At 53.4% G+C, this 21165-nt stretch overlaps 1 protein-coding gene across 1 annotated transcript; it reads left to right on the top strand.

Moving 5' to 3' along the window:
• Nucleotides 1-3490: 3490 nt before the first annotated feature.
• ANAPC2 (anaphase promoting complex subunit 2) lies at nt 3491-14402 on the top strand. The gene is made up of 13 exons (XM_063174315.1): nt 3491-3590; nt 4296-4918; nt 5896-6028; nt 8918-9092; nt 9209-9328; nt 9801-9918; nt 9995-10176; nt 10301-10442; nt 11312-11387; nt 12222-12425; nt 12569-12698; nt 12978-13213; nt 13922-14402. The coding sequence occupies exons 1-13, from the start codon at nt 3525-3527 to the stop codon at nt 14132-14134; spliced, it is 2418 nt and encodes an 805-aa protein (XP_063030385.1). The 5' UTR covers nt 3491-3524; the 3' UTR covers nt 14135-14402.
• Nucleotides 14403-21165: the final 6763 nt, after the last annotated feature.

Below are 21165 nucleotides of genomic sequence, written 5' to 3' on the forward strand. Positions count from 1 at the left end.
GCTGAGACTGGTGTAGAATGAGGGAAAGTGTGAGACTGCCTGTGACTGCTAGATTTAAGGGGTGAGTTTTCAGCACAGCTTTTCTAGCAAAAAAGGTCCCAGTGAGCATCTCCCCCTGTGGAAAAGCCCAGGTCAGTTTAAGGCAGCTCTGTTTCTTGCACAACTGCAGGTGGTAAGGCAGAGCTGCTTTCAACTCAAGTTAGGGACAAGGTGTGTGAAGTAGCCCAGGCTTAGTTCTCCTATGGATCCATGAGGAATGCTAAAGAATGCTAAAGCCAACAGTGTCCTGCAGCTCCAACACTGCTCTGGTTCTGTGTGAATTAACCCTGTGGGCAGCACAGCTCAGGGCTGTGGGGCTGCTGCTGACTCTGCTCCTTCTCCTGGTGATGCTGCTGCACCTGGAGCTGTGGTTCTGCACTCCTCTGCACTTCCCAGCTTCCTCTCTAACCCCTGCCCAGCTCCTCGAGCTGCCTGCAGGCAGAGCAGGGTGAGGGCAGTGCTGAGGGCAGGAGCATCACTGCTGGGTCACCTCCTGGGACGTGCCTCAGCACGGCTGGGCTCTAAATGAAGGGTATTTCTGTGTAAATGCCTACCCTGCTCTGTAGCATCTGCTTTAGTGGGTCTCTGACTAATACCAAAGCACATCTGGAAGGTAAATTCACTTCTGCAAGACAAGGGCTTTTATTAAGTGTGGCATCCTTGGAGCACAAAGCAGCTCTCTCTGGCCAACAGGACATTCCAGGCTGAAGAAGTTTAGGAGCGCTTTTGTCGACGTATTCGTTGTCCTAATGAAGTGTTTTGTGGATCAATGATTTTACCAAGATCCCTCATTTCCTTCTTCAGGACATCTAGCAATGTCTGAGAATTGTCCAGTATCTGGGAAAGAAATAAAAATAGCTTATTTTTACATAAACTGTTTCTCTTATGAATTCCCTTCCAATTCAGCTGATCTGCCTTGCAGCAAGGGGGGCAGTCAGCCCTTCAGCCTCTAATTCCTGGTGATTTATTGTCCTGTCTCGTGTGGGAATATCCGTGGGAGAATTTCTCTGGTTTGTGTTCATATTCTGAATATGAAAGACCTTAAGCAATTTATCTGCTTTGGAACATGAGGCAGAGAACTTCCTGAAGCAGACTGGGGGTTTGGGTTGGTTGGTTGGGATTTTTTAAGGGAGATTTGGTACCTGAGCTTTTTAGGTCAGTATTAAATTGGGTCACTATTAAATTTTAGGTCAGTATTAAATTAAGGTCAGTTTCAACTCTTTTCCACTATTAAAACTGCACATTTTGGGTTTCTGGCTTCAAGACTAACTCAAATCTGCAGTGACCTTATGCCAGACTACATCTGTTATTAATTTTCTCCTATTTTTAGCTCATTGTGTACACAATCTAACATCCCTACTTCCTGTGTTCTAAGCTACAATATATTTACACAATGTCCACCTCACCAGTTAAAAAAGTTAACACAGTGGACAGTTGTAACCAAATGGGATGGTTATGGTCCCAAAATAATTTCTGTTCCTGTGAATTTGTGGAAATCACCAAGTGATCAGAGAGGAGCTGAGGGAGTGCCCCACAGCACAAGGTGCTGGAGGAAGGTGAAATCCTGTGGGTGCTGGCAGAAGGCAAGGAGTGACAAACAGGAAAGGAACTCTTGTTACTTTCTGTCTGTAGGACACCAGCATCTCCTCCTCACCACCTCCTGATACCTCCTGTGGGTGTCAGTTCATTTCAATAAACAGGAATTCATCTGTGGGCTGGGGGTGTGACCTGGATCTCAGGTAAGCTTTCTTTTTAAAGGGGCTGTTTGTGTACCTTACAACATAGTTTTGAAGCTTTTAAATTTTTATGTGGGTTTCCGCTTTCACTTCAAACCATCAGGTCTTGAAGGAGGTCAAGGAAACATCTCCAGCTTCACCTGAAAAGTGATTGCTAGGGGAAAGCACTGACTTTGGGAGAGAAAGAGGAGCTGACACAGTAGTTGGTCACATTCAAAATGCAAATGGGAGGAGAATTTAGATAGCAGCTAACAGGGGAAAGGTGTTTCTGACACAAACTCTGCCTGGTCACCATGAGAAGGAAGATTGTCACTTATCTTCAAAGAGGCTGGGAAGATCCTTTTTTAAAGAAATAAAAACTGTTGGTGTGTAATACAGAAGTGACTTCAGATGTGGCCCTGTCTGTGGGGATCAAGCAGTCCCTGCCTGGCAGTAACACACACAGGGGAATGGGTAGAGCTGTCTCAGGAACCAAAATGACAGTGCCAGCCCTGGTGCTGTTTGTCTCCTTCCCACTCTTTACTGCCCCAACAATTTGACTCTTATAATGACATTGTTCCATTAAAGATGAAAGAAATACACTAAATATTGGGCTGGAAGAGTGGCAGGCCTACAGCTCCATCAGCACCATTGTTCTCTGCCTGAATTAGTAGGATTGTGGGTCAGTGTCATGTCTCTGGTTTCCTCCTTTCCCCCAAACCATGGATCTACGATGGTAATTTTTAGGGATCTGTTCCAAAAGCCATTTTTAATGTATTTTGACAATAAACTTTGCCCAAGCCCAAGCAGCACCAAAACAACCCCCAACCCACCCCTCTCATGATGGGGTCTGTGTGCCAGAGCTGCATCCTGGGCCTGGGAAGTTGTATTGGCCGCAGGGCTACGACCCAGGGAGGAGTGGAGGATCATCGAGGTGCTCCCAACCGACATTCAGGTAAATACAGACTGAGTTCACACACACACACACACACACAAACATATATATATATATATATATATATATATATATATATATATATATATGCGTGTGCATATCCCAAATCTCCCCTGGCACACCGTTAGGCTGAGCTCAGGGCAAGGCTCTGCCCCCAGAGGGTGCTGGCACTGCCCAGGCTGCCCAGGGAATGGGCACGGCCCCGAGGCTGCCAGAGCTCCAGGAGCCTTTGGGCAGCGCTGCCAGGGGTGCCCAGAGTGGGGCTGCTGGGGGGGCTGGGCAGGACAGGGGCTGGGCTGGGGGATCCTTGACCACCTCGGGTTGTTCTCAGTGATTCCCTCAGTCAGGCCCAGTCCCTGGTCAGAGATCAATGCCGTCCCTCCTGCTCCCCTCACGGGGAAGCTGCACAAGGCGATGTTCCTCGCTGGCAGTACCTCCCCGGAGGCCAGGTCCATCTCGGCGATGGTGCGGTCGATGTGGGCTCGGGTGGAGCGGAGCCCCGCCAGGTTCTCGCTGGTGTCGGACAAGCGGCGGGAGAGCGTCGCGATCCGCGCCTGCAGCCGGCCCCGCTCCGCCTCCTCGGCCTGGATCCGCCCGTTCAGCTCGTCCCGCCGGGCGCGGAGCTCCGACAGACCTGCGGGGCGGCACCGTCAGACGGGCCCGGGCCCGGCCCCTGCCCCGGCCCGGCGCCGCTCGGCCCCCCGGTCCCGCTCACCCTCCTGCAGCGCCGCGTGGTGCCCCCGCAGCGCGGCTCCGGTGCCGCTCATCGCTGCGGCCGGCGCCGCTCCACCGCTCCGCCCCTTCCTGCGGCCCGAATGGAGCTCTCGGCCGCCTGGCACACGCTCAGCACCGCGCTGGTGCCGCCCGCCGCGCTGGGGCTGGTGAGCGGGGACCGCTGCGCTCCGCCGGGCGCGGGGCAGGCCCGACCCGCCGCCCCCGGGATGCTCCGGCCTCGGCTCCTCACCGGCCGGGCCTCTCCGGCTCTGGGTCCGCGGGGTGGGGTGGGAGCTGCCGGGGCTCCCGGAGCCGGGGGGAACGGCCAGGGCTGAGGGAGGAGCGGCCGGAGCTGACGGGGCCGGGGGAGAACGGCCGGGGATGCCGGGGGGAAACGGCCGGGCCTGAGGGAAGATAGGTGGGGGCTGGGGGAGGAACGGCCGGGGCTGCCGGGGCCGGGGGGAAACGGCCGGAGCTGCTGGGGGAGCACGGGAAGCGCTCCTGGGTGTGCGGGGACGGTGTCCGCTGGGGGCTGTCAGGGAAGGGCCGCGGGCCCAGCCGCCCTGTCTGTCACCCCAACCAGGAGCGGGACCAAAAGGCCCCAGCTTGCCCGGCCGTGCTGTGGCTCTGCTCCCGCTCCGTCTGAGGGAGCTGGGCAGCCTAGGGGGGCTCGCAGCATTTGCACAGCACCTGTGTCCTGCAGCAGCCGTCTGCAGGGACAGCAATGATGTGTGCGGGTGTGAGCCCTGGGAGGGAGCGCTGGGCATCCAGCGGTGGGCTCAAACCCCGGCAGCATCCCCCCAGGGCAGTTTGACAGCAGAGTCCCTGTGTGCTCCATCAAATGCTTAACTCATGTTCCCCCCGCTTTCCAGGCAGCCCCGAGGCCCGAAGCTGCCGTGCTGCTGCAGGATGCCGAGCTCCGGGCAGCCCTGGACGTGCTGCAGTGCAACGACTTGCACTCTGTCGTGGAGGAGTGGTTCATCGAGGTGCTGCAGACTGACCTGCAGGCGAATATCGCCCCTGAGTTCTGGAACTGCATTGGCCAGTATGAGAACACGGCCGAGGAGCCCCAGTGTGCTGCGCTGCTCCTGGACGCCTTCAGTCTGCTCAAGTGCCGCCTGGAGCCCTACCTGAACAGCCTGGAGCTCCTGGAGAACTGGACCAAGGCAGGCCTGCTCCTGGGCACAGGCGCTCAGACGCTGCAGGAGAAGGTCTACACCATGTTCAAAGCTATCCTCTTCTTCTCCACGACCAAATCCTTCCAGGAGATGATCCAGCAGTTCTACAGCCGCACGTTCAGGATATACATGCGGCAGTGGAAGAAAGGAGAGGATGGAACGAACGAGTGTGAGAGCAGCATGAGTGAGACCGAGCAGGAGAGTGACCCAGAGGAGGGTGGAGGAGAGGCCCAGCTCTGTGCAGGCTGCAGCAGCAAGAGGGAGCAGTGCTGGTGCCCTGAAGCCATGGAGCAGTTCCAGCAGCTCAATGACATTCTGTAGGTATCTCACGGGGTGGTGGCTGTCACTTGGAGTGAGGAAGGGTATGGATGGGGAGAAGCAGCAGGTTTTATTGATCCCTGAGAACAGCAGGAGCTGTGTGAGGTCAGGCTGTGAAGTGGTGGTGGGTAGAGAACTCATCATAGACTTTTTGCTTTCAACTGGTGGTTGAACACGGGCAGATCTTTAGACACAAAGTTCCTCTCCCTGGATATGAGAACATCCTTTTGGCTCCGAGGCCTTTGACCACAGAGAAGCAAACCAGTGCAAGGTATCCCTGCCCATGTCAGAGGTTCAGACTAGATAATCTTTAAGGTCTCTTCCAACCCAAACCATTCTCTGAATCTATGAAACTCTTCTAAATGAAAAGGCTTTTGATGCCTTTAAATAATGTCTGTAAGGAAGATGGGATAGCAGTAGTGCCATATGTTACATATGTAGTGCATCTGTGTGTGCTGTCAGAGCTGGGTCTGTGTGACAGTGTTCACAGGGGTTTTCAGGATGAGGGAAGAGACGTAGAGCTGACTCCGTATTTCAGAAGGCTGATTTATTATTTTATGATATATATATTACATTATAACTACACTAAAAGAATAGAAGGGAAAGTTTAATCTCAGAAGGCTGGCTAAGCTAAGAATAGAATAGAAGGGAATGATAACAAAGGCAGCTGGCTCGGACAGAGAGAGAGCCAGCTCTGCCGTGAGTGGTCACTAAATCCAAACATCCACACAAGACCAATCCCAGATGCACCTGTTGCATCCCACAGCAGCAGATAACCATTGTTTACATTTTCTTCCTGGAGCCTCTCAGCTTCTCAGGAAGAAAAAATCCTAAGAAAGGATTTTCATAAAAAGATGTCTGCGACAGGTCTGCCTCAGTGGAATGTACAGGGAGGGTGATGCCTTCAGGTAGAAGATTTTCTTGATTTGCTGGTGCCTTTGCTCCCCACGCTCCTGACGTGTCCCTGTACCCGCAGGCGCCGGCTGAACCTGCTGGAGAGGGTGAGTGCTGAGGCTGTGACCTCCATCCTGCACAGGATGATCGAGGAGAGGATGGAGCAGCGCTGCCGTGGGGAGTACGAGCACTCCTTCCTCAACGACTTCCAGGAGGTGAGGCTGGTGTGGGGCAGTGGGGGCCTCCTTGGGACATCACACAATTCACAGAATCACTGGCTTGGGAGAGACCTTGTGTGGGTCTGTTCTTCAGCTCAGGCTACAGCCATTGTCTGAGGTCACCATTTGTGGTATTTTCGGGAGAAATTGAGAATCTGATTCCATGTTCTTAGGAGGCTAATTTATTATTTTATGTACTTATATTATATTAAAGAATGCTATTCCAAAACAATCCTAAAGAATAGAGAAAGGATACCGACAGAGGGCTTAACAAGAATGATAATGAAAACTCGTGACTGCTTCCAGAGTCCCAACACAGCTGGACAGTGATTGGTCATTAAATCAAAACAATTCACATGAAACCAGTCAAACAATGACCAGTTGGTAAACAATCTCCAGACCACATTCCAAAGCAGCAAACACAGGAGAAGCAATCAGATAATTCTTATTTGCATTTTTCTCTGAAGCTTCTCAGTTTCCAACGAGAAGAAATCCTGGTGAAGGGATTTTTCAGAAAATATGACAGCGACAACATCATCGAGTCCAACCCAGCCCCAACAGCTCAACTAAACCTCCACACCCAGTGCCACATCCAGGCTTTGTTAAACACATCCAAGGATGGTGACTCCACCACCTCCCTGGGCAGCCATTCCAGAACTTTATCACTCTTTCTGTAAAAAACTTCTCCCTAATATCCAGCCTGAATTTCCCTTGGCACAGCTTGAGGCTGTGTGCTCTGGCTGTGTCAGTGCTGCTGCAGACAGAGCCCAGCCCCAGCTGAGCACAGGCACCTTTCAGGAGCTGTAGGGAGGGATAAAGGTGTGCAGCTGTTGTTTGTTTTTAGCAGCTCAGGCTAAAAGCAGATTCCAACTTAAAACACCTGGTCCAGGGCTATGACTTCACCATGCCTGGCAGGAGAGGTGGCTGAAACTCCCAATTTTGGCTGATGCTGGAGGGGAAGGTTTGCTCTGACCTGGGCATGAAGCACTGTCACATTTCACCTCATGATGTCTGTAGTAATGAGGGAATTTCTGTGGTTCCAGTTTACAAACCACAGGATCAACAAGTGCCACCTGGCCTGCAGAGGGTGCTCCCTCTGTGTGGGTGAGCCCATAATTAGAATTTCTGTGGCTGTTTTCAGTCCTCTTTCCAATTCCCCCTTGAAACTGGAAGCAAGGATGAGAGAGGATATTCTGGTATTGATCTCACCAGTGGCCACACAGAATTAAAATCATTCTTTGCAGCTGCCCAGTTGCTTTGCTGCTATTTCAACTAAGTTTGTGTTGAGGTGCTTACCCACCATGACCTTAAAACAAAATTCTTCTCCAGGTTATGGCTCCTCCAGGGCACAATCCTGAGCTCAGTGCCCTTTGCCCATGACCTTGCATTTGTCTGTGGTGCAGAACCAGGCCTGCAGCCAGGCTCCCATGCAATCCAGACACCCTGGATCCCTCACTCTTTGCCATGCCAACCACTTTTGTTGCTGCAAACATCAGGAATCTTTTTGTGTTTACTTCCCTTTGGTTGTTGTGCAACACTTTCCTCACTGCACCTCGTGTGAAAAGCTTTTGGATCACCTGGAGATTGTTTAAGGATATTTTCAGGGCACCACAGAAAACACAAACTGCATTCTGCTCCTCAGATGCTGCCTTTGCTTCCACCTCTTGTTTGGCCATAGAATATTGGAGGGCGTCAGGATTAGGAAGAGATAATTTTAATGGGGGAAAAAAACCAGAACCACAGGCCTGGAAGTCTAAAGGTTAAATACAGAAGTGTGAGAAACAGCTCACTGAAAATTACAGGTGCTGAGGGCAAAGCCTCTTTGCCAGCACAGCAGCAGCTGCCTGGCGTGTTGGGTCACAATCAGGCTGTACCAGGAGCACTCAGGGAAGATAAACCTGAGGGAAGAATGGGTTGGTTTGATAATAATTCCTTAAAATCATGTTGCTTTGCATCAGTTATAGTCCTGTCCTCTTGTCCTTTAGGGGAATTCTTTATCAGCTTCTCCACAGTTTTGCTCAGGTGTTTATAGTACTCAGGTTTGTCCTGGCGAAACTTGTGCATTTCTTCAGTGTTTCCTCAGTTGAGTAATTAAAATAAACATCAGCAAACCAAACCTTGACTTAGCATTTTTGTTTCAGGCTGTGAGAATGCATTAAAAAAATTACTAATATCTAGTAGTAGAATATCTTGTAGCATATTGGTACTCAAATACTATCCCAGGAAGCAGCATGTATTTGCTAATTGATGAGGGGGGAAAAAGGCAGTTATTTTGAACATCTGGATATTGTAATTGGGTATGTTTGAAATTTGACAATTACCCATTTCTCAAATATAAAAAAATAACCTTTTTATGCTGTCTGTTCGGGTTTTTATTTTATTATTAAGTGATGAGGCTGGTATTTGGATTTCAAATGCCTGAGTTGTGTTGGGTGTCTGTGACTTCTTGGGATATCTTGTTTGTTTTTCACTGATTTCAGGAACCATAGAAATTTTGGGCCAAGAATGGTGTAATGGGCAATTTGCTCATTTTCTTATGAAAGGGACAGTTTTGCAGGTATAGAATAGGATGAAACTCTGCAGGAATGAAATAGGCTGCAAGTTTTGGAGCAAACCCTGTCCTTTTTGGAGCCCAGTGCCTGCACACAGTCTGTGGTCACCCTTATCTTCTCACAGTCAGCTGCACAGCCCATATCCTGTCTCTTCAGTTAAAGTTCCAATTCTTTCAGCTGTAACCCAGGCTGGGACACATTTGAGGAGCAGCTGGGGGTGATGCTGTCCTGGTCCAGCTGCCCTTTCTGCTGGCTGTGCTGGCTGCTTGGGCTGGGTTGGGATGTTGCTGTGCATCCAGCTCTGTGCTCACATCTGTTTCTCCCTCTCGTGCAGTGGATAGAGAAGGTGATTGGGTGGCTCAGCAGGGTGTTCCTGCAGGATGGCCCCTTGGCACAGTCCTCCCCAGAGGCCAGCAGCACCCTGAAACGCTGGCGCTGCCACGTCCAGAGGTTCTTCTACCGCATCTACGCCAGCATGCGCATCGAGGAGCTCTTCAGCATCATCCGAGGTGCCTCACCCTTGGGCTGAGACTGGGGGGTGGCAGAGCTCTCTGGTGTGCCACACTGCCTCCCCCTGCCTCCCCTCAGAGCCTGGCACTGCTCCTGATCACTGCCTTGTTTGCAGATTTCCCAGAGTCAAAGCCTGCTGTGGAGGACCTCAAGTTCTGCCTGGAAAGGACTAACCAGAGGCAGCAGCTGCTCAGCTCCTTGAAAAGTGCTCTGGAAATAAGACTTCTGCACCCTGGTGGGTTTTACATCCTTGTCTGTGTCCTGACACTGTGAGGAGCCTGGGTATGAGTGGGGATCTACTTGGAGCTGGTTTGGTTTCCTGTTTGAGGAGTGAGGGGCAGTCACCGTGCCCATCACACATTCTTTGTGTTCCAGTGGGCAGGGCAGCAGCAGCTGATGGCACCCCAGCCCCCTTTGGCCTCATTTTTACACTATGGTCAGGAGCACAAAGTTTATCTTTGGTCCAGGTGGGCAAAGGCTTCTTTGCACTGTCAGGGCTCAGCTCTGAGCCTCTGTTCATGCTCAAAACTGGTTTCTCAGACACATGGATCTGATCTGCCCCATTGCCTTGGGCAGTAGGGCAGCAAGTCCCCCTCCTCCCACACCACAGCTAGAACAGAGGGCTCAGACCATCCAAATCCCTTCTCTCCAAGGGGATAGAAGTCACAGCTCGCAGGGCTCCGACTCCCTCTGCTCCTCTCCTGCAGGAGTCAACACCTCCGACATCATCACTCTGTATATCTCGGCCATCAAGGCGCTGCGGGAGCTGGACCCTTCCATGGTGATCCTGGAGGTTGCCTGTGAGCCCATCAGGAAGTATCTGAGGTAGGAGGTGTGTGGGGCAGTCTGGCACATCCCCTTTCCCTCCCCTTCCCTCACTCACTCTTCCCCCTCGCTCCAGGACTCGGGAGGACACGGTGCGCCAGATCGTGGCCGGTCTCACGGGGGATGCTGAGGGCTCGGGGGACCTGGCAAATGAGCTCTCCAAAGCTGACCCAGTGACCCTGGAGAACGGCCAGGAGAGTGATGATGACATCTCAGAGCCAGGGGACTGGGTTCCTGACCCAGTGGATGCAGATCCAGGTGAGATGCCCAGCCCAGCAGTCCTGGCTGCTTTCCCTGCTGGGCTGTAGCCTTGAGCAGCTCATTTGCTGGGCTGGGACAGGTCCCTGTTAATCTCACCCTGCTGTCTGCTGGATTCCACCAGGGAAATCGAGCTCCAAGCGTCGCTCCTCAGACATCATCAGCCTCCTGGTGAGCATCTACGGCAGCAAGGACCTGTTCATCAACGAGTACCGCACGCTGCTGGCTGACCGCCTGCTGCACCAGTTCAACTACAGCGCTGAGAGGTGAGGCCCAGGGCCCAGAGCCAGGCCTCCCATGGCCAAATCACCTGAGTTTCCTTTTACCTGCTGGTCAAATACTGGAATCATCTACCCAGGGAGGTGGTGGAGTCACCATCCCTCGATGTGTTTAAAAAAAGCCTGGATGTGGCACTTGGTGCCATGATCTAATTGAGGTGTTAGAACATGGGTTGGACTCGATGATCTTAAAGGTCTCTTCCAACCTAGAATTTCTGTGATTCTGTGAAGGGTAGAGCCTTCAGACTCAGTCCTGTCAATGGCTGTTTGTGGAGCCAGGAGTGCCTTTGGCTATTTCCTTTGCAGCTTTGAGTTTGTCTCTAGAGTTCCATACTCAGTCCTACCCTTGTGCTGTAGAGCAGCTCGTAGGAATTTGGAGCACTGACACCATCCCACATGTTGTATTGGCCCCCAAATGGAAGATGTGTGTTTCTGAAACACAGAAAGTTCCACCTGAATATGAGGAAGAACTTCTTTGCTGTGAGGTGACTGAGTAGTGGAACAGGAACCCAGAGAGGCTGTGGGGTCTCCTTCCCTGGAGATATTCCAAACCCATCTGGACACAACCCTGGGTGTCTGCTCCAAGGGACCCTGCTTGAGCAGGGAGGTGGGACTGGATGAGCTCCAGTAGTCCCTTTCAGCCTGAACCATTCTGTCTTCAGAAAGCTGCTGGCCTAGAGGAGGTGGCTGTTCCTCCATTGGCTACCAGGAACCATTCTGAGCAGATACTGTGCCTTGCAAGGAAGAGCACCTTGTGCCAGGGACTTCATTTCTTTGGCTGTGTGGTGAGGGGTGGAGGCATAGCCAGGTTTGTCCATCCAAGGGCCCTGTCCCTGACCTGCTGTGTCTCTTTCCAGGGAAATCCGTAACGTGGAGCTGCTGAAGCTGAGGTTTGGTGAAGCTCAGATGCACTACTGTGAAGTCATGTTAAAAGTAACTCCTTTTATTTTTTTAATTTAAGTGCAGGCTGTTTGAGCCCAATGGGGAAGGGGAGGGACTTGAGGAGTGACCCCAAAAAGGTCTTTTAGGAAAGTGGGGGTTCCAGAATGCCAGTGATGGGCTGATTTGTGACAGGCACAAGTGCATTTAAATCATGTCTGTTTTTAAGCCCTGTGGGTTGGATTATCAGCTCTGGGGAATGGTTGCTCTCGTGCTGCTGTCTGTCCTGTCCTTCCTGCAGCATCCTGGCATTGAGGAGCTGGGCTTGGGACTCTGGAGTTTGATTCTTTTGGAGAACACAGGTGTGGAGGGCCTCCAGTGAAGGCAGTGTTCAGTTGTAACTCCTTCCTTCCTCTAATGTCCCACAAATCCTTCTGAGTATGTAGCAGACCTCCAAGTAGACACATGATCGTGTGTCACTGTAGGACACGAAGCAACACGAGTGCACACACCGCTGCTGTTAAGGTGAAGAAAGGGAAAGTTTATTTCTGAGTCCAACATTTATAGTTTTCTAAAAGTGACAGTGGATTGGAGGGTGAAAGTCCCACCTCTCCAATGACACTGGACAAACCAACAGTCTGTCAAATTTCTCTTCTTCCATAAAAGAATGCAAACCAATAAGTTATTTACAGAAAGTGTGAGAAAGTTTGCTACAAGAATGTCAACATCAGAAGGCTTAGAAAATCTTAAAAAATCAGGGTGACAATTGTGTCCTTTCTAGTGTTTCCATCATCATTTGGACAGAGCACTGTTCACCTTGTTTAAGGCTGTCCTTCACTGGTGGTTGGCTCTGGAGGAAGGAGGCAGCTCAGCTCTGTGCTGTTGCAGGACATGGCCGACTCGCGGCGCATTAACGCCAACATCCGGGATGAGGAGGAGAAGCTCCCTGAGGAGGAGAGGCCTCCCTTCAGCCTCGTGGCCATTATCCTGTCCAGTGAGTTCTGGCCACCACTCAAAGAGGAGAAGCTGGAGCTTCCAGAGCAGGTCAAGGAAGCCATGGAAGCATATTCCAAGAAGTATGAGAAATTAAAGGTGAGGCCACCTTAACCCCCCTCATGAAAGCTTTATGCAGACCCCTTCAGCTGCTGGTTGGTTACAGTGGGTTTGCCATAACCCAGCACTTGGTGGTTCCTGCTGGGAGATGTGTGTGAGCAGCTGCCTCCCCCTTTTCCCAGGCCATGAGGACCCTGAACTGGAAGTACCACCTGGGGCTGGTGAGCCTGGACGTGGAGCTGGCCGATCGCACGCTCTCCCTGTCCGTGTCTCCTGTGCACGCTGCCATCATCCTGCACTTCCAGACCAAGAGTGAGTGCTGTGCAACCCCTGTCTGTGCTTCCACGGGTGGGAAAGCCACGTTCCTTGGGCAGCTGGAGGACCAAGATGTGGTGCATGGGTTTGGATCTCCCACAGGGTCTCCAGCACCCAGCAGGGCCACAGCTCTGCAGCCCTCTGCTTGTTGCTGGCAGTGCCTCTCTGCCTTACCCAGCTTCCCATCAAATCCTGGCAGCTTGGGTGTGAGAAGTGTCCTGTTCTCCATCTCCTCCCTATTCTCCATCTCCTCTCTGATCTCCATGGTCCCTGCAGGCACCTGGACGCTGACAGAGCTGAGTGAAGTGCTCAAGGTGCCTGTGACTTCACTGAAGAGGAAGATGACGCTGTGGCTGCAGCAGGGAGTGCTGAGGGAAGAGCCCGAGGGCACCTTCACTGTCATCGAGGAGGAGCAGAAGGACCAGGTGGAGAAGGTTGTTCTGATTGACAGTGACGAGGAGGGGGACTCTGCCATGGCCTCACAGGCTGACCAGAAGGAGGAGGAGCTGCAGGTACCTGTCCCTGTGGTGATGCAAACATCCTGTATTGTGGGTTTGGGGAATCTGATCAAGGTGATGGATTCAGTTTGCACTTTGGATTCACATTTTCCACTGCAAGTGGCTGAGTCCAGCACAAACATTTGGGTTTTGAAGTGGGTATCTCGTGGTTAATCTTTTGGTGCTGGATCACAGCCTTCCCTCCAGACAAGTGCCCAGCTCCTGAGTCAGGGAACCTTTTGGGAATCTCCAAATTGCTTTTTTTTTTCTGTTTAAAAAAATAAAAAACTCCGAGACATGATTTCATATTTGAAAATAGTCATAGCTTGTTTGGATGCACCCGAGCAACACTTTTTTGGCACTTCTGACTGCCCAAAAGACTGACCCAGCACTAACAGCTGGATCTCTGCCTTCTCTCTGTTGTGGTTCCTGGACATTTCCAGTGCCTTTCCTGCCTGTGAGTCACATTGTGCCTGTGTGTTGTGCAACACAGCGTTGTCATGCTGTGTTCATCCACAGAGGGTCGTGAGTGTGCTGCACGTCAGATCCCTCTGTCCAGCTCTGTGTCCCAGCCCTTTGCTGCTGTTCCTGGATGGGCCCTGTTTAGAGACCCCATGGCTGAGAGCAGAACTAACTTAGTGCCAGCTGATCCCTGCCTTGTTTCTGGGTATTTGCTGTGTGCTGTGGTGTCACTCACTCACTGTGGCCTGTGTCCCTCTGCAGCTCTTCTGGACGTACATCCAGGCCATGCTGACCAACCTGGAGAGCCTGTCCCTGGAGAGGATCCACAGCATGCTCAAGATGTTTGTGATGACTGGCCCTGTGGTCACTGAGATCGATATCCAGGAGCTGCAGGGATTCCTGCAGAAGAAGGTCCGGGACCAGCAGCTCATCTACTCAGGGGGTGTCTATCGCCTGCCCAAGAACTGCAACTGATCTGGCAGTGCCCCTGCCCCCTGGGCACTGCTGCCTGTGCCTGAGCCCTGCTCCAGAGTGCCCCCAGCTCTCAGTGTCCTGCTGGGGGTTCCCTGCCCTGGGGCTTTGCTGTACTCCCTTCCCCAAGCAGGTGTCACTTTCCTCATGGAGGCAGCTCAGCAGCAGCCTGGACACCCACCATGTCTGGGTCTGCTCCCCACATTCCTTCCTCCCTACATGAGTGCCTGGGCCCACCTCCCTGGTTAATAAATAACAGTAGGCTCCTTTTTCCAATGCTTCCAGCTCTTTTCTTTCCTCTTGGTCCCTCCCCATGCTGGAAGGGCAGGCAGGAAACTCCCCAGCCTGCCAGGCTCTGTCCCCCTTTCCAGCCCCAGGAGGTTTTGGGAGGGGGCTGCTGGCTCCAGCTGCTGTCTGGGGCTCTGTGTGTGGCTAAAGCAGTGTCTTGCAGCTGGGTGTGATGAGTGAGACCTTGCCCAAAACCAAGGCTTGGTGCTGTCTCTGACAGGGAGGGAACAACTCCAGGGTGCCCTTGTTTGGGACTGGTAAATTGTGTGGAATAATTTTATTGTGGGATGAAGAATGCTTGAGAGGGATGAGATGCAGCAGCTCTTCAGGGCAGGCTGGAGGAGATCCAGTGGGTTTTCCAGGCCCTGGTGGGATTGCTTTGCCCTGGCACAGGTCTGTGTCCCACCACCATGGGGCCGCCCTTGGGGTCAGTCCTGGGGAGCTTCAGAATTGTTGGCAGCACCCAAGGAAATGGGATGGGATAATCCCTGAGCTCCTGGTTAAACACTGTGCCCCCCACCCAGCTGTGGAGCAGTTTCAGGATTGCATCACATCCCCCCTCCAGGGTCTTCAGGCTCTCTCAGTCCTGTTTTTCCCATGGATTTTGCTCATCAGGAGGAATATGCTGGGGAAATCTGGCTTTTACTAAAAAGATGTTTCCTGTGAAGCACCCAGTGAGTTTCCTCAGCCCAAGGAGTCTTTCTCCTCCTCTGCTGAACTTCAATCCCAGCCTGTGAGTGCTGTGGCAGCTGGAATTGAGCCTTAACAGAGCCACAGGTAGGACACAGGAGCAGCTGTGAGTGTGGCCTTGCATCCAGGTGTGTGGGAGATACAGAACACAGAAATCACCCCCTGTTTGACACTGACCCTTGATTTCCAGTGCCTAAAGCCCACAAGTGCCTGGGGCATTCCTCCTGCAGCTGCAGGCAGCAGGGTGCAGCAGTTCTGTCCCCCTGGGCAGTTGGTGTTTCCTCTCTGGATAAGCACAATTCCTTCATCCCCTGGGGCACTGTGCTCCAGGCTGGCAGGGCTGTGGCTCTGGGAACCTGCTGCATCCTGTTGTGATGGTTCCTTGTGCTGAGGAGGATCTGGTGATAACTGAATAAACCCCAGTCTGAGATTACTTCAGGTAAAGCCAACAAAGGGCAGCAAATCCACGATGGCATCAGCAGGGAAAGGATGGACATCCATGCCTGAGTGCCCAAGGAACTTTTCCCTTTCCTTCTCTCTACTCTCACCTCTACACTTTTTTCTTTCTATTTTTTCATGAAAGAGCACTGAGCACATGGAAGGGCTGGCAGGGAGGGTCAGTGGGGTCAGTGCCTGCCAGGCCAGAGTGTGCCAGCCCCATCCCACAGAGTGTCTGGGGTGTGCCAGCCCCATCCCAGAGTGTCCCATGGAGTGTCTGGGTGTGCTGTGGCTGTGACAGGGCAGGGAAAAGGCTCCTTTTGATGTGGGGAGATCAAAGCAGGGCTGTCCCCACTCACCCCAGGGCCACTGCTGGGACATGGCCCAGGGTGACTCAGGGCCTTGGCTGCCTCTGCTTTGCTCATGGATGCAAAAACATTGATTTATTTACGCGTTGTGCAGGTGGGTTTATTGCTCTGTGGTGGTTCCTCACCCCCAGTGCAGGGGCTGTGGGGCAGTGAGTGTGTCCTGTAGCCCATCCCAGCAGCATCCCCAGACTCTGGGATGGGATGAGAGCACTCCCTGCCCTTCCCAAAGCCATGGCTGTGCCCTGGAGGGGCAGGGGATGGGCATCACTCCCATCCTGACTTTTCCTCATGCTGCCCCAAGGGCTGGGCCTGTGGGGTGTGATGAGTTTGTCCATCCTGAGCCAGAGGATGAGCAATGCCACCACTGAGGGGACCTGGAGTTGCCTCTCTGCCCATGGGAGGTCCTGCCTGGCAGAGCCAGAGCCACCAGCTGAGCTGTGGTGTGGTTGTTTCAAAGTGTTACAACAGGAAAAATTTGGGTTTAATGACTGCCTCAGCCTTCATGGAATACAAAAGTCTTAAAGTTAATTGAAACAAGCTGGAAATGTGATTTTTTTCAGAGTGAACAGAGGAAGCTGGAGGAGAAAAAAAGAGCTTTGTGCTGTTCCTGTGCCACTTGCTGTACAGCCCTGCTGCTTCAGGCTGGAGCTGTGTCTGCTGGCCAGGACTGTCCCTGAACCAGGGCTGTCACTCCCATCTCCAGAGGAAAGGAAGGAAAGAAAGAAGAGAAAGAAAGATTGAGAGAGAAAGAAAGAAAGAGAGAGGGAGAGAGAGAGAAAGAAAGAGAGAGAGAGAGGGGGAGAAAAATAAGAGAGAGAAAGAAAGAGAGAGAGAGAGAGAAAGAGAAAGAGAGGGAGAGAAAGAGAAGGAAGGAAGGAAGGAAGGAAGGAAGGAAGGAAGGAAGGAAGGAAGGAAGGAAGGAAGGAAGGAAGGAAGGAAGGAAGGAAGGAAGGAAGGCAGGAAGGCACATTTATAGCTCAAAAATGCACATAAAATCATAGAACCATGGGCTTCCAGAATGGCCTGGGTTGGAAAGGACCTTAGAGCTCATCTCATTCCACCCCCTTCCATGGGCAGGGACACCTTCCACCAGCCCATGGCTGCTCCAAGCCCCATCCAGCCTGGCCTTGGACACTTCTTGGATGTTTGGGAATGGCTCCACTTCTTTGGGGGTGTTTTACAGAGCCCCTGGTGGGTGACACAGACCCTGCTGGGGACCTTGGGAAGGGGTTACAGTGAATTTCTCCAGCCACCACTTGTGACACGAGGTGGTGTCGATGGCCCTGGGGGATGCTGCTGGTGGGACACTGTTGGTGACAGGAGGAGTGCTGCAGGCACTCACTGCTCTCCATATTTTCCACATTATTTCCCAAATTTTCCATTTTTTTCACGGATGTACCCCTCTGTTTTCCAAAGCAGTGTGAGCCACAACTTCCCAGGTGCAGCAGTGCTGGTCCCTGCCCTCTCCCACTGGATGATGCCTCATGGCAGGGCCATGACGTTGGTCAATGCCAAACCCATTTTTCTTAGCTTTTACTTATTTTTTACTGTTTTAGCAAGGTAGAGATAGAGCTCAACTGGAGGAGAAAGAAGCAGCAGATTCAACTTGAATTTTAGAAGTGATCATCTGACCCAGCACTCCTTGAATGGCTTGAAAACAAGAAATGAGATAAAAATCCTGAGCACTCCCCTCATTTACCTTGGTCTATTTATAAACTGTTTGGAAGGGTCATGATAACCCAGGCAGGAAGCGGCGTTCCTGCGGGGGACATTCCCCAGGCCAGCATAAACTGTTTGGGTTATTCAGGATGTGTTGGAGCTGCTCACAGAGGCTGGAAAGTTTTGCTAAGAATGAGATTTAAAAGAGTGAGGGGTCTGGTTTGATGGCCCCAAGAATGTATGCAGGGAATTTACACTGGATTTAGGAGGGGTGATGTTTCAGGGGGAGCTCAGGGATCAGCAGCAGCAACTCAGGGCAGATCAGCACAAGGTGGGCGATGTAAAAGGGAAAAAATCCACCCACCAGCCCAATGCAGAGCTGATGTGGCCATGGAGCTGGGGGATCACACTGCAAAAGGGCAAATCTATGCTTGGAAAAAAGATCTTTGGGTCTGGGAATGACCCTCCAGGGCTGAATTCTGCACCCCTGCCAGGGGCTGCTGAACCGCCCTGTGGGGATCCTGCCCACCATGGAGCAGATTACTTTATGATATTCTGTTATTCTTCCCTGTCTGGGGCTGCAGGAGGGGCTGGCTCCAAGGTCAGGGTCAATGGGGGTCCTGCTGTGTCCCAACCCCAGCCCCATTTCCCCTTCTCCACTTGCAGCCTCTCAATTTCAGTTCCAGGGCTCCCTGCCCACAGCAAGTTTTACATCCTTGGGCCATATTTCTGATCTCTACACCCATTTTCCTGCTGCCTCCAAGCCTGTGACCTCTTCTGCTGCTTTCATTTTCTTTTTTACTGGTTTTCCTCTTTTTGCAGTTTCTGTGGGCAAGGCCAGTGCTGCAAGTGTGGTGCACTCCATCCTGGAGCTGCTGAGTCTCACTCTGGTCCCATTCTGAGCTCTGAAAACCTCACAGCTTCCTCAAAGGGACCCTGGGTGCTTCATTCACCTAATTCTGGTTTCCCAGGGCACACAGAGGGGATTTGGGATGCAGCTGCTGCTCCTCAGCCCTAGAAATATTCTGGCTAAACAGGCAATGCGCAAAACCTTGAAGGAAAACCCTAAAACTGTCGCATAAGCTGGTGCCACCCGAGCTCCGGCGATGCCTCCTGATGGGTGCCAAACCCAGGGGTGCCCAAAGCACTTTTGGTACCAGTGAGAGTCTGGCACCAAAATCTCAGCTCAGGGCACGTCCCCCTCTCCGTGGGCCATTGTGTGGCCTCTCTCCGTGAGGGAGAGGCTGTGTTTGTGCAGGATTTGCATCCGCGGCCGCAGGAGGGGCTGTGGCACCTCTCGGCCTCATCCTGGCCCCGCCGCCGCTTCCTCCCCGCGGGGCCCGGCCGGGGGGGGCCCAAGGCCTCGGAAACCCGCAGGGACACCGGGGACAGGGCAGGGGGCCCCAGGGCCTGAGGGACAGGGCTGGTGGCTCCAAATCCCTGAGGGACAGGGCAGGGGGCCCCAGGGCCTGAGGGACAGGGCAAGTGGCCCCAAGGTCCTGAGGGACAGGGCTGGTGGCTCCAAGGCCTCGGCACTGCAGGGACACCGGGGACAGGGCTGGGGCCCCCAGAGGACAGGGGGACAGGGCTAGTGCTCCAAATCCCTGAGGGTCAGGGCAGGGGGCCCCAGGGGACAGGGCTGGGGCCCCAGGGCCTGAGGGACAGGGCTGGTGGCTCCAAATCCCTGAGGGACAGGGCTTGGGGCCCCACGGCCTGAGGGACAGGGCTGGTGGCTCCAAGGCCCCGGGGGACAGGGCAGGTGGCCCCCAAGGTCCTGAGGGACAGGGCTGGTGGCTCCAAATCCCTGAGGGACAGGGCTGGTGGCCCCAGGGCCTGAGGGACAGGGTTGGTGGCTCCAAGGCCTCGGCACTGCAGGGACACCGGGGACAGGGCTGGGGCCCTCAGGGGCCAGGGGGACAGGGCTAGTGGCTCCAAATCCCTGAGGGACAGGGCTAGTGGCCCCAATTTTCTCCCACATGGCCTCCCTGTGCACTGCCCCCCACTGCAGTGCCCTGGTGCCCCCTGTGGCCCCCAAGGCACAGCTTCCCCAAGTACACAGCCCACACACCCCTCACCTGCAGCCCCCACCCCATGGCAGTGCCCTCCATGAAAAACCCCATGAAAAACACCCCCCCCCCACAACGCCCCCGCCCCCATTACCTCTGTGCCTGCATGTCCCCCCAGTGTGTCCCTTCCCCACAGGACACAGCAGCTTGTCTCCTCCAATTTGGGGTGCTGGAGGTCTCCAAAGCCCCGTGGGGAGGGGGGACACAGCCCCCACCCACACCAGGGCCAGGAGCAGCTCAAGGGGATGTTTGGGCTGGGAACATAAGCAGGTTTTCCATTGTCCTGTCCTCCCTGTCCCCACATGGGACAGACACCTCCTGGTGCCATCGATGCCCCTGCCCTCCCCAGGTGCTCCCCAGCATTTTTTGGTGGCCACTCCAGACCCAACCTGTGATTTTGGTGTTGGCAGCAACACCAGGACAGTGTCCCTAGCCCTGCATCACCTTGTCCCCTGTGTGGTCACTGCATGGCTGGCAGTGGCCCCTCCAGATCCTCGTCCCCACGTGCCATCCAGCCCCACCAGCACCATGGCATGCCAGGCAGGTCAGTGCCATGTCCCCACTGTCACCAGGATCTTGTCACCCTCTGTCACCAGCTCAGGAGGGGTTTAGAATCCCCCTTTCCAGGGCAGGCTGTACCATCTTCCACCCTCCCTGGGTTTCCTGCTCTGTTCCAAGGGTTTTCTGTCCCCCCATTATCCCCAGCAGCCCATGGAGTGCTGAAATGGCTCAAACTCCTTCCCAGTTAGAGCAGAAGAGTTTTTGTTGGGCTGTTGATGTTCACTGGCAGCCCTTGAGGGGAGTGGCAGCTCCTTGCTTCTCTAATGTTGCATCTGTCAGAGCTTTGGGGAGCACTGTGTTTGGGGGGGGGTTTAATGGTCACCAACCACTCTGCCTGGGGGAAGCTCTTCCTTCTCAAAAACCTGAATTAGCCAGAATATCTTCCTTCATGACTGCTCCCAAACCACTTGCCAAGCCCCTCTTAATGGGATTTCTGCTTCAGGTCAGCCCTGCACAACTTCCTGACCCCGAGGGCAGCTCCCAGGTGCCGAGTGTCAGCTCCAGCTGGGCCCCTGTGCCTTCCTGCCACAGAAATCCCCACATTTGCAAGGATTTGTTAGGCAAATCCTGCTGGCCACAGCAGAGGCACATGCAGCTGCCTGGCATGGAGCTGGGGAGACTTGCTCAGAGAGTCTCCTTCCCTGAAGTGAGGGAAATAGGGAGCATCACAGCCAGGGTGGGATCTGCACTGTGATGCACCAAAACCCCTCAGGTTTGGGGGATTTTCCCCCTTATTTTTGGTCCTGTGCAGCTGGGCTTGCAGGGTACAGGTTCCATCAAAAAACAGGAGCTTGAAATACCAGCAAAAGCTCACTATGGGCTTCTCTGGCTTTACCAAACAGGCTTGATTTGTGGGAAAAAGCCTTGGCCAGGTTGTGCGAGTGCAGGTGAGAGCTGGGACGTGCCAGGGCGTTCATTCACCAGGATTGAAGAAAGGGGAATGAAGTGAGGAGGAGCCCAGTGA

The sequence above is a fragment of the Melospiza melodia genome, chromosome 22 (assembly GCF_035770615.1).
Source record: "Melospiza melodia melodia isolate bMelMel2 chromosome 22, bMelMel2.pri, whole genome shotgun sequence".
NCBI classification, from domain to species: domain Eukaryota; kingdom Metazoa; phylum Chordata; class Aves; order Passeriformes; family Passerellidae; genus Melospiza; species Melospiza melodia.